Source organism: Natrix helvetica (genome assembly GCF_964273705.1).
Source record: "Natrix helvetica genome assembly, chromosome: 4".
Taxonomy (NCBI): domain Eukaryota; kingdom Metazoa; phylum Chordata; class Lepidosauria; order Squamata; family Natricidae; genus Natrix; species Natrix helvetica.
Genome location: NC_138550.1, coordinates 58,478,192 through 58,492,441, shown reverse-complemented (window position 1 = coordinate 58,492,441; position 14,250 = coordinate 58,478,192). Strand labels below are relative to the sequence as shown.

Sequence of the window (14,250 nt, the reverse complement as noted above, 5' to 3'; positions counted from 1 at the left end):
GTCAAAGTGACGTCAATGGGTCTGTCTCGGTTTTCGAGGTGGGCGGAGGGAGGGCTTCCCGCGTGTTCCTCTGCCCCCGGCGCGCAGAGAGCTCGCTGGCAGCCGGCAGAGCAGCCGCGGCGGTGCCACGAGTAGTAGGAGCAGCGGCGGCAGCAGCTTGAGAGCCTGGCAGCCAGACGAGCGCGGAGGCGGCAGCCGCTTGGCAGCCGGGCTCAAGGTACAGCTTCGGAGCGAGTCGCGCGGGCAGGGCTGGAGCGGATACTGCGAAAGCTTGCGACTTTCTTTCTTTCTTTCTTTCTTTCTTTCTTTCTTTCTTTCTTTCTTTCTTTCTTTCTTTCTTTCTTTCTTTCTTTCTTTCTTTCTCTCTCTCTCTCTCTCTCTCTCTCTCTCTCTCTCTCTCTCTCTCTCTTTCTTTCTTTCTTTCTTATTTCTCTCTCTCTCTCTCTCTCTCTCTCTCTCTCTTTCTTTCTTTCTTTCTTTTAAGTCCAAACGAAAAATCTATTTGCGAGTGTGAGAGTAGATTCTCGTTTCTACATCCCAGATCCCATCCCATACATTTTTACTGGGACGTTTGTTGCTTGGACAGTAGCTATTTGGAGGGAATTCCCAATTCTTCCCAAAGATTTAACAGACTATTTTTACTCTCACTTTATACATCTCATTCTTTTTTTAAAAAATTAACTTGAAGCTCTCACCACAAAAAGCAGGGGAAGCTTTCTATTGCCTCCACTGCATTAGCTTTGTCTGGGTGGAAAGTCCAGCACACCAATTTCTGAAGTGATCTGGGTACGCCTTAACAGGGGGAAAATGTCAATGTACTTTTCTTTCTCTGCAGGTGCAAATTGCCATCTTCACAAAGGAATGCGTCTGCCGACATCCTTCTAATTGGTGTTTGCCCCCCACCAAACTCAAATCATGGTGATCATGTCAGATTATACAGCCGTTCCCACCTCAAGCCAAAGCCAGCAAAAGCCTCTTCGGGTTGGATTTTATGATATCGAGAGGACCTTGGGAAAAGGCAATTTTGCTGTGGTCAAACTTGCCAGGCACAGAGTAACCAAAACGCAGGTGGGTGTGAGATTGTACTGCCTTACCTGGTAGAGAAAACTAATCATGCTACATTGGGAGACGGTGCTCAGTGGAATTAATCAATTTTCCAAATGTACAATAATAACACAGTAACTCCCTGTTGTAGACAGTAATGAGCAGAATATAGTTTAAGTACTAGTAATAGCAAATTATTCCAGACTTCATAGTTCCCCAAATGAATACGAAGTAGAATGACACTAAATCATAGAGGAGTCTTTTGTGCCGTTGGTTTCACAGTTATTGCTGGCTTAATTATGAATATTGCTATCCTACTATTTTTTTTCCCCTAAATGATTACTACTTTTCAGAATAAGGGTTATGCATTTGGGGCTGACTTTTTTAAAGAAATTAAATGGGTGTAACAGTATACATGCTTACAAGCTTTGTTCATTTTTATTTGAATATTTGATTATACGGTAACATTTGGAAAATGCTGAAATTATACAAAGCATAGAAATCACATTAACTGGGCAATTAATTTTACTTAAGAAACAAGTGAATTAAAAAAAACATTTCTACTGCAACTAAATATGTCTAAAGTTGCTCTTATATACTGGTCATATATTTTTTGTAAGTCCTGTCAGACTGTTTGTATTAAAATATTTTAGATGTTGCATTATTTTAATTTCCACATGTATTGTATATTGTCTTCCTTAAAATATGCTTAAGAAGGAGTTTATGTAATTTTATAGTTTTAGTTTTCCTGTTTTCACAACACTTTTGTGTTAGTAATACTTGCAGCAACATAACATATTTTATGAATGTTCTGTTTTTGTTTAAACCTTAGGTTGCAATAAAAATTATAGACAAAACACGGTTAGATTCAAGCAATCTGGAAAAAATCTATAGAGAGGTTCAGATAATGAAGCTCTTGAATCACCCCCACATAATCAAACTGTATCAGGTAAGAAATGATTTCAGGTTATTGCCTGCCTATTAGATATATTTTGGGCTTTATTCACGTAATGATCTTAATAATACTTGATTCCATTACAAGATGGATTATTATTTCAGATCAAAACATGTTAAATAGTTTAAATTAGAATGTTTCCAAAATGCTGACTCACTGAAATTTAGTTCTTGTTGTTTTTTAAGTATATTTGATATTTATAAAAATATTTTGTTTATAGTATATGGAAAATTTTAAGAGAAAAATTCAAAACTCTGTGTATATATCTTTTTATGTTCACAGTTTAAATTACAAATTGAATCTGGATATAGTTCAAGCGTATATGTTTTAGATCAGGCTGCTACTTCGAAGTTTCCTTAAAATCTTATTTAAAATAAAAAATAAAAGCCAGAATGGAATGCTATGCAATTTCCATCTAGTTCACCCTGATTTGCAGTTACATTCTATAAAAAAGAGAGCAAATTGGTATATAGTGCAGCTAATGAGTTGTAATCCTCTGAATAAACAGAATTGATTTTATAATATTACTGTTTGATAGAAATACATACTATTAGAACAATGTCTAATAAAGAAGAAAAAATGTTTAAAACATTTCTGAAACATATAACAGAACCAATTTTCTGTATGGCGTGCAAATACCTATCATAAACTTTCCAATAAACATTTTGCTTTTTAGGGAATAAACAAGTAGCTTAAGAAATAAAAAAAAATGACAACCAAAAAGATATTTATATAGATAATTTATTTTAAAAAAAGGCTTTGCCACTGCAATATTTGTGAATGTCTGCTATCTATGGCTATTTGAATAAACAAGCAGAATGGTTTGAGGAGTTTTGTTGGATCTCTCAACTTACATGTTTCATAGCTCTTAATATTGTGTTTGATGCTTCTTTTTGATGGAATTTGAGCAGTAGGAATTAGGTGAAATGCCACTTGGAGTGTGGAAGGATGGTGTTGACATGATTTTAACAGCACTGTCTACTTTTAATCCAGCTGGCCTTTTTCCCAGAAGTTTTTAAATGCCTTATTCCTTCCTATCTCTCTCTCTCCTCAATAAAATACACATATGTTTTTATTATGTGTAGGATGCAAGTGCTTTTTCGTGCCTTTGATATTTAAACTTCATTAGACAATGTTAGAATTTATAGCTCTTGAAATTTTATACACACACACACACATTCATTCATCCATCCATTCATCTCCCTGATATTTTTTATGGATGTGAGATACAAGTCAACTTCGTCATACTAAAATGTTCCAATTATCCTTGAAGGAATTTTCTTTGGATAATTTGTATTTATGATTTAAGGCAGGATAATTTCACTGGTAAATAATGTTTAGAAACTACTGAACTATATTAAGTATTAAAAAAAAACAAATCAAATAAATGCCCTTTGAAAACATGCTGATATTGGAAGAGCCATTCATATTTTGATGGCAATGGATGTTGCAGTTAGGCATGCTTAACCCTAAACTGGAACAGCCTTCTCCAATGTGGTTCTATATAGATGTTTTGGAACTGCAACTTCCAGAATTTACAGGTTATATGTTCTATCATATTTGGAGAACCTCAAGTTAGTGAAGCCTGTACCAAATAAAGAAACATATACAATGTCAAGTATAAGCAACTAAATAGCTTTTTTGTTCCTTAATGTATATTTCAATTTTATTTGTCATCTGTTTTTTCCAAGTCAGATGATGATTTGTATTAAGTGGAGTTAAATATATGTCTTATCATTATATATGTTTTAATAAATATTAATTAACACAAGAAATTGATACTATTTAATGAGGAGTTAGATGCCAATCAGATGTCTGCATGCAAAGATGTGCAAGAATTGGCTTCAGGCAGGGAAAATTAAGTGTTCCTGTAGGTCTTCTCTGTAGATTAAATACTGGTAAACAAGGAAATGCATGTTTTGTGCTATTATAAATGTGCTTTATCTTCAAAGGCATATTCAGGATTTCAGAAATTTACATCTTTGATATGTTGTTTTTCTGTCTCATATTCATCAGGTTATGGAAACAAAAGATATGCTTTACATTGTAACCGAATTTGCAAAGAATGGCGAAATGTTTGGTAAGTTCTCATGGCATATTGGCATATTATTAACAACTACTTGCTTCTTATCCATCATTTAAATAACAGGGCCTCCACCATTCTGAATTAGACTTGAGTGACAGACAGATAGAGAATTACAGAAAGAAGGCAGCAAAAATCCTGCCCCTTTTCTCTTCTTACGGAAACTTCTGCTATATTATAGACTCTTCATCAACTGAAGAGTCATATTTAGTTACAAATCTCTGGCCATCATGGAATGGTTTATACTTCACACTAAACAAAAAGCAAATAGAGTGTATGTTGACTTACTACTTTGTGTAAACCAACCCTATGTCTGCTGTAGATTGAGTTGTCCAGTAGTAATATATAATTTAAGTAGCTGAAGTGCAGCTAAGTAAGGAGGTTTATTTGTAGATGATTTTAAGAGGTTATTGAAGCTGATATTAACATGAAGGCATTTCTGCCCTTTTAATCATGTTTGACAGATCACTTAACTTCGCGTGGGCACCTGAATGAACATGAAGCTCGGAAGAAATTCTGGCAGATACTTTCAGCTGTGGAGTATTGTCACAGCCATCACATAGTACATAGGGACCTCAAAACGGAGAATCTTCTCTTAGATGCTAACATGAATATCAAGCTTGCAGGTGAGAATGCTGCCACTGCAAAACATTTCATGTTTTCCAATTCTTTTCTCATTAGAAGTTTATTATATGCTTCTGAAATAGACACAGCCTTGAAATCTACATTTGAAAATCAATAAAAATGGATGTGGTGGTGTTCAATAATTGCCAGAATAGATGCAAATACATTTACCTATTCATATATTATTAATAAAGGCTGATGTTTTATTCATCTTCCTTTCTAGACTTTGGATTTGGAAACTTCTACAAATCTGGCGAACCTCTGTCCACCTGGTGTGGAAGCCCACCTTATGCAGCTCCAGAAGTTTTTGAAGGAAAGGAATATGAAGGCCCATACCTTGATATATGGGTAAGCTGTAACTCCCATATTACCCACTTGGTAAGATACCCAAAGGATGATATAACGAACTTCATTGACTATATATGTATTATTCTGTTGTTGACAGAGCCTTGGTGTGGTGCTGTATGTCCTTGTCTGTGGTTCTCTCCCATTTGATGGACCCAATTTACCATCTTTAAGACAAAGGGTGCTAGAAGGACGATTCCGTATTCCCTATTTCATGTCCCAAGGTGGGATTTCTATTTTTTTTTTAACTTTAACACTTTCTTGTTTTATATTTCAATGTTTTAAAACATTTTGAACATACATTATTCATGTGGTATTTTAGCATTTTGAATGAAAGATTTCTCTAGCTCTGTATTAATTAGGAAACTGTAGTGTTCTTTGTCTACATTCAAAAGCATTCAAAATTTAAAAGCTCATTTAATAAGATTTTTCTTTAAGAGAAAAAGGTCTCAATATACAATATATTTTTAGAATTTATTTTAATCTCTCGATCACCGATTATTTTGTCAGTAACTGAATTGTTATTCATTGACTCTAGTACTTAAACAAGCTTCTTGTGAAACTAGTACAACAGAAGAATCCCTTCAAGTTGTGCTTGTAAAATTTTAAAAACAACTGAAGTTCCCTAAGCTTTTGTAAAGGAAGTGGGAAATAGCTATGGAGATAGATTAGCCTTGATTATTAAACGATTTTTATGGGCTTGCTTTTGTGTGAATAAGGAGACTTGGACACTCATTTAACTTTTAAATTACTCTGTTTGCCCTTTATTTTTACATTCAAATGTTGCTGTTCTTGTCTTCTAAATAAATCACCAGATTGTGAAATGCTTATTCGACGGATGCTGGTTGTGGATCCTACAAAACGAATTACAATTGCTCAAATAAAGCAGCACAAGTGGATGCAAGCCGACCCATCACTTCAGCAGCAGCATTCTTTGCCCTTCTCCATGCAGAACTACAATTCCAACCTGGGAGATTATAATGAACAGGTCCTTGGGATCATGCAGACTCTTGGCATTGACAGAAAAAGAACGATTGAGGTGAGTTTTTGACATCATACTCGGAAAAGCCACGGTCTCTCTTAGACCATGTGAGTTGGGCCCTTTAGGAAAGTGGCACATGTTTGCCTACGCATTGCTAAAAATGCATTCCTGTGTAGCCCATATAATTTTACATTTGTTTGGAGATTCTAGACAGGAATGCTTTTCAAATGCTCAAGCTGGCATGAAATTTTAAAATTTGAAATCATAGAAGGTTTGGTTATGAGAATCCCATTTTTTTTTCCATTCCTGAAGAAGCTCACCTAATCCCTAAGTCTGCCTTTGTAACAATGGCTAAACCTTTGGAGTATAACTCTTCTAGCCAGTAATGTTAAATATCTTATTTTGTGATAAACTGGTGGGGGGAGGGGGGGAGAGTGCGTGCGTGTGGGGTTGTCTTTCTAACGGACAGAAGTTTCTGGGATTAGAGAATGGATGGCTATTCTTTTTTAAATGTATCTGTATACTATAATTAGTTTCTGTTTCATTTCCTGTAGTCTTTACAAAACAGCAGCTACAATCATTTTGCTGCAATTTACTACCTTCTTTTGGAGCGCCTCAGGGAATACCGTAGCAATCAATTGTCCCATCGCTCAGTAAGCAGTCGCCAGCAAAGACCAAGAAGTTCAGACTTCAGCAACCTTGAGGTAAGGTCATATATAATCATTCTTAGGTCAGCTAAGTTAAGTCAACTGAATTCCCCATGCAGGTTTTCCCCCCCTCCTTCTCTTAGAGGCGAATCATAGCTTAAGAGTGCCGGAAGGAGGCATCTCCCTCATTGTTTTTTGTTTAATCTTGTGACCCAAGGCATATTTCAGCAGTTCTGGAATAAAGCTTATTTCACTGCAGGTTAAAATCAAAATTTGAATTCTGATAAATAAATTAGAATAAATTATGTAAGTGTTAAACCATTTGCACAAGGAAATCTTGTGCATTCAGCATCAGCTCACAGAGCTGACAGATTTAGCTGGCATTGTACTTAATGTTTTACTCTCCAGTTTATTTTTCTGAAATTCAAAAATGAAACTCAGGATATGTATTTATTAAAGGACAATTTAATTAGTTCTGGCACATTTTGTGGGAGCTTCATCACTAGACGTTTTCAAGAAGAGACTGGACTGCCATTTCTCAGAAATGGTATAGGGTCTCCTGCTTGGGGGTGTGTGGCGGGGTAAAAACTAGAAGACCTACAAGGTCCCTTTCGACTCCATTAATCTGTTATCTGTTATTTATCTAGATTGTGCAGAAAGTCAAATGAAAATGTAGTTGATCATTGCTTGGTTTTGAATCTTTTTAGTTGACCCAGGATAAAATTGCCAGTGAGAACTTGAGATCATCTCTGCTATACCATCAGCCTCTGAACCTGATTCAGTCCCCTTTGCAGGCAGATATGGATTGCGACCTGAACTCCCCATTACAGGTTGGTGCTCTTAGCATTCCTACTTAATAGTTGATTGGAGGCCATTAGGTGAAACAATCCCAGAACCAAGGAGGCTTAACAATATGTTTAAAGATCTATCTTTTACTTTTACCCTCCATTGTCAATCTGCATTATCACTTATGTCTTCTTGGGAAAAATATTATAGAGGCACAAACAACACTGCCCAAAGTTGCTTCTTGTGAGATGGGTGGCCATATAAATCTGATAGATAGGTTAAATTAATAAAGGCACTGTATTATTCCTTTTATTGTTTTACTTTTCAGCCATTGTTTTTTCCTATGGATCCGAACTTCAACACCCTTTTCAGGAATCGTTCCATCTCTCCAAACAGCCTCCTGGAAACTACAATCAGTGAAGAAGTAAGGCAGGACAAGGAACTGGAGGATGAAATCAAATCTTTCAATCCAATTGGTTTCCCCAGCAACACAAGTCGAAGACACACATTGGCTGGAGTAACAACTCATTTTTATCAGCATTCTCCACCATGTAAGTGCTGTGAAGATGCAGAATAAATATTTAAAAGAGTACTTTCTCTTTTTATTGAATTTTATTTATTTAGTTATACCAAATGTATTAGTGTATTCCTTCTTCACCTATTGTCATGTGTCTTTGTTCATAGTGTATTTTTAAAATAAGCTTAGGTTTGAAAAATCAGCTGTCAAAGCCTTTCCTTTAGATTAAGCTGTATTGGTCATGGTTACAAATAATAATTGCCTCAGTTGTACCACATTCTGAAATAACTTCTCTAAGGAAAATAAAGTAGCAGGTAGGCTAAAAATATGGACTTCCTTTCTTTCCTTCTTTTGCATATTCAGGTATCTCTTTGCGTATGTCATTTGAGAATACCTATATATTTTTTTCTTTTGATTCTACTTTAAATGTTAGCAATTATCCATGTCACCTATTCAGCAATAATTGACAATATCATCCTAGTTTTCTTTTTTCTCCCTGTGCAATAATATAGCTTCTGGGTATTGTGACTTTATAGGTTTCTTTTACCAATGGGGTGTAATTACTTATGCATGGGTTCACATTAGAGGGTAAAATTAAATTGTTTTTTTATTCTCCCATATCCTCCCCGCCCCCCCCCCCCTCAGCAGGATATTTTGGTCATTAGTATTGTGATCCAGGTAGCATTCATTCATAATTTGTTATTTACAAAAATAATAAACAGGGAGCAAACCCCACACTCACTAGCACTGATGATATTACATAGTCAGGTAATGAAAGGTATCCAAGCAAACAACCAAGCTTAGAGAGCATCAAAGACTCCACCATTCATAATTTTTAAAAACTAATTTGAAAATGGGAATATCTGTTAAAGAAGCAAGACTTCCTAATGATTTAAATATCAGATTAGTTCCTGCAATCCTTTATTCCTAGTGAGCATGCTACAGGAATGATCTCCCATTGCTTTTAATACATGCTTTAGCAATGAAATTGTCCCACAAACTTTCCCTGTAGTTAAAGTTGCATTGAATTGAGTTTCATATTGTTTGACCGCAGCCATAGTACTGCCTAAGGTTTTTGTTAAGAGTAGATCTTTTGTAAGTAGGAAAGGTTCATCTTATATCCAATACGCTTGTTATTTTCTGTATCAATTTCACAAATGTTCCCTTCTGCCTGTTTTTTTGTATATATAGGTATAGTCATTTCCTCTTCTGCAAGCCCTACAGAAGGAACCAGTTCGGACAGCTGTCTCCCTTCGTCAGCAAATGATGGCTCTGAAATGCTGAGCAACTGTTTGGAAAATCAAATGAACCTTGGTCACCCAACCACAGCTAGAGTTACATCATCATTCCTGACTTCCCATTCAGATGCCCCAGTATTGCAAACTCAGGGCTGCAGGGGTGGTACTTCTCTGTTGCCTGTCAGTTTCCAAGAAGGAAGGAGAGCTTCTGATACCTCATTAACTCAAGGTAATCTTTCCTTGTACACACATAATCCAGAGCCACCAAATATTCTCTAAAGTCTATAATAGAAGTTTTAGACATTTGCCTAAACATGGTCTACTATACACCATGTTATATGCCTATTTGAAATTGTGGCCATGCTGGTATTTATAAAGAAACCTGCAAGTTATTTATACTCAAGACAAAAAGAACATACATACATATGAGACAGAGGAATATGTGCGTGGGAATGTATGTGATGAAATCAGATGATAATCTGTGGCTGTCATTCAGGGTTGCCTAAGTGGGAAAGGAGGGATATAACCTTGAAGGTAGCTGTTTGTTTAAGGCAGGGATTGTTTGTTAGATCATGTGTTTCTCTGTTGCTCTGTAGGCTTGAAGGCATTTAGGCAGCAGCTCCGAAAGAATACTAGAGCCAAAGGTTTTCTTGGACTGAATAAAATCAAAGGCCTTGCTCGCCAGGTGTGCCAGTCCTCCTCTGTTCGGATAGCACGGAATGGCCTGGGCCCTTTCCAGCATTCTCAGCAGAGTTCCTGCATATACAGCAGTGGGGCAAATGGTAGCAGCAGCGGAAGTGGCAGAGAGAGCAGGAATTTACTTGAAGAGGTGCTTCAGCAGCAAAGGTGAGCATATAGCCTCTTGTCATGAGAAATGCTCCTTAGCCTGCAGCAATAATTTGCAACAATAGTAATATGTATTGACCTTGGTCTCTCTTTATTTTTTTTTATTTTTACTTTATAAAGATTCTGGAGAGGTTTATTGACCTCTGCATCACTTTGAAATAAAGTGCTTGGGTTTAAACATATTTTAATGATATCAAATTATTGGGCACTCAGTGTTTCTGTTATTAGTTGGATTTATTTGGGGAAAAAATTGTTTTAAGATTTAAAAGATTTATAAAAGGTAAAAGAAATATTTTTGTGCTCTTCATTGTTTTTCCCATGATATTAAAATAAAATTCTTCTCAGCTCAGTGCCCTTGGGAATGAATGTATGCTGATCAGATCAGTAATGATGGCCAATCATTTGCAGATTCGGCCTTTTTTGTATTACCTATATGTCCGTGAACTTAACATGCATTGACACCTCCATATATTTTGTATGGATAAGACATACATATTTTTGCTGATGTAAGCTGCAAGAGCCTAGCGAACGGATTGGATCAGCATGATACCTGTCCCTTACTTTGCATAAAGTCAGAGTGTTTTTGTGGGGCTAGGATAATTTCAGGAAAGTTGCTGCACTCTTAACCCCCAAAGAGTTAGAAGAATGGCAATAGTGGCTAAAAGCAACATTGGAAACTTAGGACAAGTGAGTAACCTCTTTGCTTTCGCTTTCTTCTGTTCAGAATGCTCCAGCTCCAGCATCACCAACCAACCTGTCAACAGCCTTCTCAGTCGCACAACATCTTCTTGCCTGACTCTTCAAGCAGTAATACATCTAAATCCCTACTCCTGTCTGAACTGCAAAGTGAGAACTCATTAGAGCTCGCTTTTTATAACACTCAGTTTCTTCAGCCTCACCTTTTTGGAGTTGCTGTCTCTCCAGTAACTTCAGCTGCTCACCTTCTCGATACCCATCTACATATTAATAGCAATGTATCTCCAGTTGCCTCTACGTTTTCTCAACCGAGTCGTTTTACTGTGCAACCTCTGAGCTATGACGCAGTTACTTTACAGCATGGGGACTGTGAAATGGAGGATCTTACTTCAAACCAGATGGGGACATTTGTCTTAGTCAAATGAGATTTTTCTCCTGCTTTCTTGATCATCATCTTCAGGAGATCAGCAGTTCTATTACTAACACCTACAAACGAGAGATTTTATTTTGCTAAGTGAATATCAGAAGCAATAACATGTTTGAAATATGTGAAGAGGCCATTCATTTGAAGAAGCTCATGTCTTTATAAAACTGAAAAAGCAATACTTAGGTCCTTTGGCTTCAATATTATTGCACTGAACAAAAATAATGAGAAAACCTTTTTGTTTGGTAGAAACTAATGAGTCAGGTAAGGGGGGGGCAAGGGGAAAATAATGGTTTTCTGGTACTGTATTAAAGTCGGATCTGCTGTTATATAAGAGTAGATGGTTGTTTCTGGTTCTGTTGTAACAGGAAAAGCCTTTTCAAAGAAGTGATTAGTGTTATGGTATTCCAATTCACTTCACTTGTTTATGGATTTGTGAAGATGATTACCTCTTATAAAAACTATCACAAAAACTCACAGTAGCATTACGCATTGTAGAAATATAATGCTCAAAGCATCTCCACTTTTTATGTTCATGCTAATAAAACCAACACTTCTCAGTTTTTCTTCCCTACTCAGATGATCATAGCTTGAGAAAACTGTGAACACTTTGCTTAGTATCTCTCCTGTAGAAGCTAAGAAAAGTTTATAATTACGAGAAGCAAGTTAACATTATAAGCAACACTGAGGATTTTGTTCTGAGACTACAAGCTGTTTTTCTGTCTTTGTTTCTCTTTAGCAAGAGAAACTTAAGAATATATTACGTATTGGCTAGGAATTGCTCATACAGTGCTTTAGGAAATATTAGGGTGAAATAGCAAGAGCTGTTGGGTTGGAAAATATATAAACCAAAGTTTCGTTTTCCTTCTCAAGCCATGACCTCACTTTGAGGGTGTGTGCTGGGCGTAATGTTTTATAGTGCTGTACACATTTATTGCTGCTACAAATGAAGTTTTTATGCATTTCCTTTCGGGGTCCAAACTGAACTGGCTTGTTGGGAAAAAGTGCAATATTTTAAAAATAAAACAGTTATTTTGACAGTTGAAAGAATAAGAAAGCACAACAGTGATTTTTTTGAACAAATTAGTTACCATGGAAAGAACAGCACAACTTCTGGGTTTTGTTGTTTTGTATCTGAACAGATTAGTTTTTCTAAAAGAACTAGATTTTTTAATGTGTAGTTTAATATGGTCTGTTGTGTGCACACATAACAGGATTTGGAAATCATTACACATTACAAGACAGCCTTCTGAATAAGCTCTTTTTTTGGTTTCATGACCTATGGTCTCTTACCATATGGTAGCTTCTGTCTGCATTGATGGAAGCCAGGCATAGTTTGGCACAGAAAGGGAAGATGGTGGCTATCCTCTTGTCAGTGGGTAGTTTAATATAGTCTCTGTGTGTGTATGCATGTATGTATATATGTATGTGTGTGTGTGTGTATGTGTGTATGTATGTATATACATACATACATACATACATACATACACACATACATACACATATACATACACACACACACACACACACACAAATAAACCAAAGATTGTCTGGCAGATGGGAAGAGAGAACGGGTAAGATGATATATGTTCAATGGCTTTGTCTGTGACTCTTGAGTTTCATTCATTCATATGTGGTGTCTGCATGTCTGGGACCTTGGGTTGCTGGTTGCTGTTTCCGCTGCTGCTGCTTCTTTGTTTTGTAAGACCTTCAAGGTGAAGCTAAATTACTTTGTGTAATCTCTGACTGGTGCCTTTCGGCCAAAAAAAAAAAAAAGTAAGATAAAATAGTTTATGTGCAAAGTGGCAGGGCAGATGGTTTTGAAAGGTGACTTCAACAAAGAAAACAAGGTCATGCCAGAGCAGCAGCATTGCCTTCGTGTTCATAAAACAAATTCCATGTGTTATTTCAAGAACCGTAGGCTTCTTTTGAATCTTTCTCTTTTATCTGCCGTGGATCAACAGGCCATAAAAACAATCTGTTTGTTCTAAGCAGTGACAAGCACTTTACTTCTAGAATCTCCTCTCCAAATGATAAAGAATATGTTTTCAATTATTCGGAGATAGAAAAAGGTCATTTTCAACATTTCAGGGTTTGTGCATTGCTTCTTCTCCTTGTCATTCTTGACAGTACTGTTTGCAATGCAATAGATTATTTAAAGACACTTATGTGATTGATTCAGTTAAGATGTATAGTTTTTATTTTTTATCATGACTGAAAATCATTTTGTTTATGTTAAATAGAGATGTGCAACAACTAATTAGTTGTGTTTTATTTAATATTTAAATAAATAAAAAGTTGTTTTAAAATAATTTGTGATCAGTGCTGCTTTTATTTTTAAAAATAATAACTGAATATATTTTTGGGACTCCGATCTGGACCTTGTTTCATAAATCTCAGTTTGGGAATCGACACTAGTGGATTAGGAAGACTAGGCCAATCCAGTGGCCTATCCTTAATCCAACAAGACCAAATGCCTGTGGATTAATGACCCTTTGAAACTGGGGACTTTCCATCTTTAGTTCTATATTGGGTTACATTCTATATCAGAATGGTGTACAATTTGGGTTCCCTTGAACTCTCGGTTCTTGCTTGAAGATTCGGTAGCATTGTGGATGCTTTTGTACAAATCCATGCTAAGCATGTTTCTTTCTGATCAAGAGGCCCTGCTCACAAATATTCATGCCTTGGTCAGTTTCTGCTTTGATTATTGTAATGACGTCTATATGTGGATGCCCTTGAAGACTGTTCAGAAACTACAATTAGTTCAAAATGCAGCCGTGCGGGTAGTTACTTGTATATTTCTGTATACATGTACACTTCTGTATACATGTATACAGCTACTTCATGAGCTGTAATGGCTCCTTATAGATTTCTGGGTACAATTCAAGGTGCTAGTTACTATCTCTAAAGCCATTCATAGCACAGGACCTCGCAGGACGATCTACATCAGGTTGTTTCTACCAGTCTTACAAGACCTGACAAATTTGGCATCTTTGGGAGGATCTTTGAGAAGATGAACTTGACTGGTGCTCAGTCTTGGTTATATCCTATTATGTTTTG

The 14,250-nt window shown here is 36.3% G+C and overlaps 1 protein-coding gene across 1 annotated transcript; it reads left to right on the top strand.

The window, feature by feature from the left end:
• The first annotated feature begins 62 nt into the window (after positions 1-62).
• SIK1 (salt inducible kinase 1) lies at positions 63-13,499 on the top strand. The gene is made up of 14 exons (XM_081951155.1): positions 63-217; positions 836-1,068; positions 1,877-1,993; positions 4,016-4,079; positions 4,547-4,708; positions 4,930-5,054; positions 5,152-5,275; positions 5,867-6,090; positions 6,588-6,737; positions 7,388-7,510; positions 7,795-8,017; positions 9,175-9,450; positions 9,818-10,067; positions 10,792-13,499. The coding sequence occupies exons 2-14, from the start codon at positions 916-918 to the stop codon at positions 11,186-11,188; spliced, it is 2,388 nt and encodes a 795-aa protein (XP_081807281.1). The 5' UTR covers positions 63-217; positions 836-915; the 3' UTR covers positions 11,189-13,499.
• The last annotated feature ends 751 nt before the right edge of the window (positions 13,500-14,250 follow it).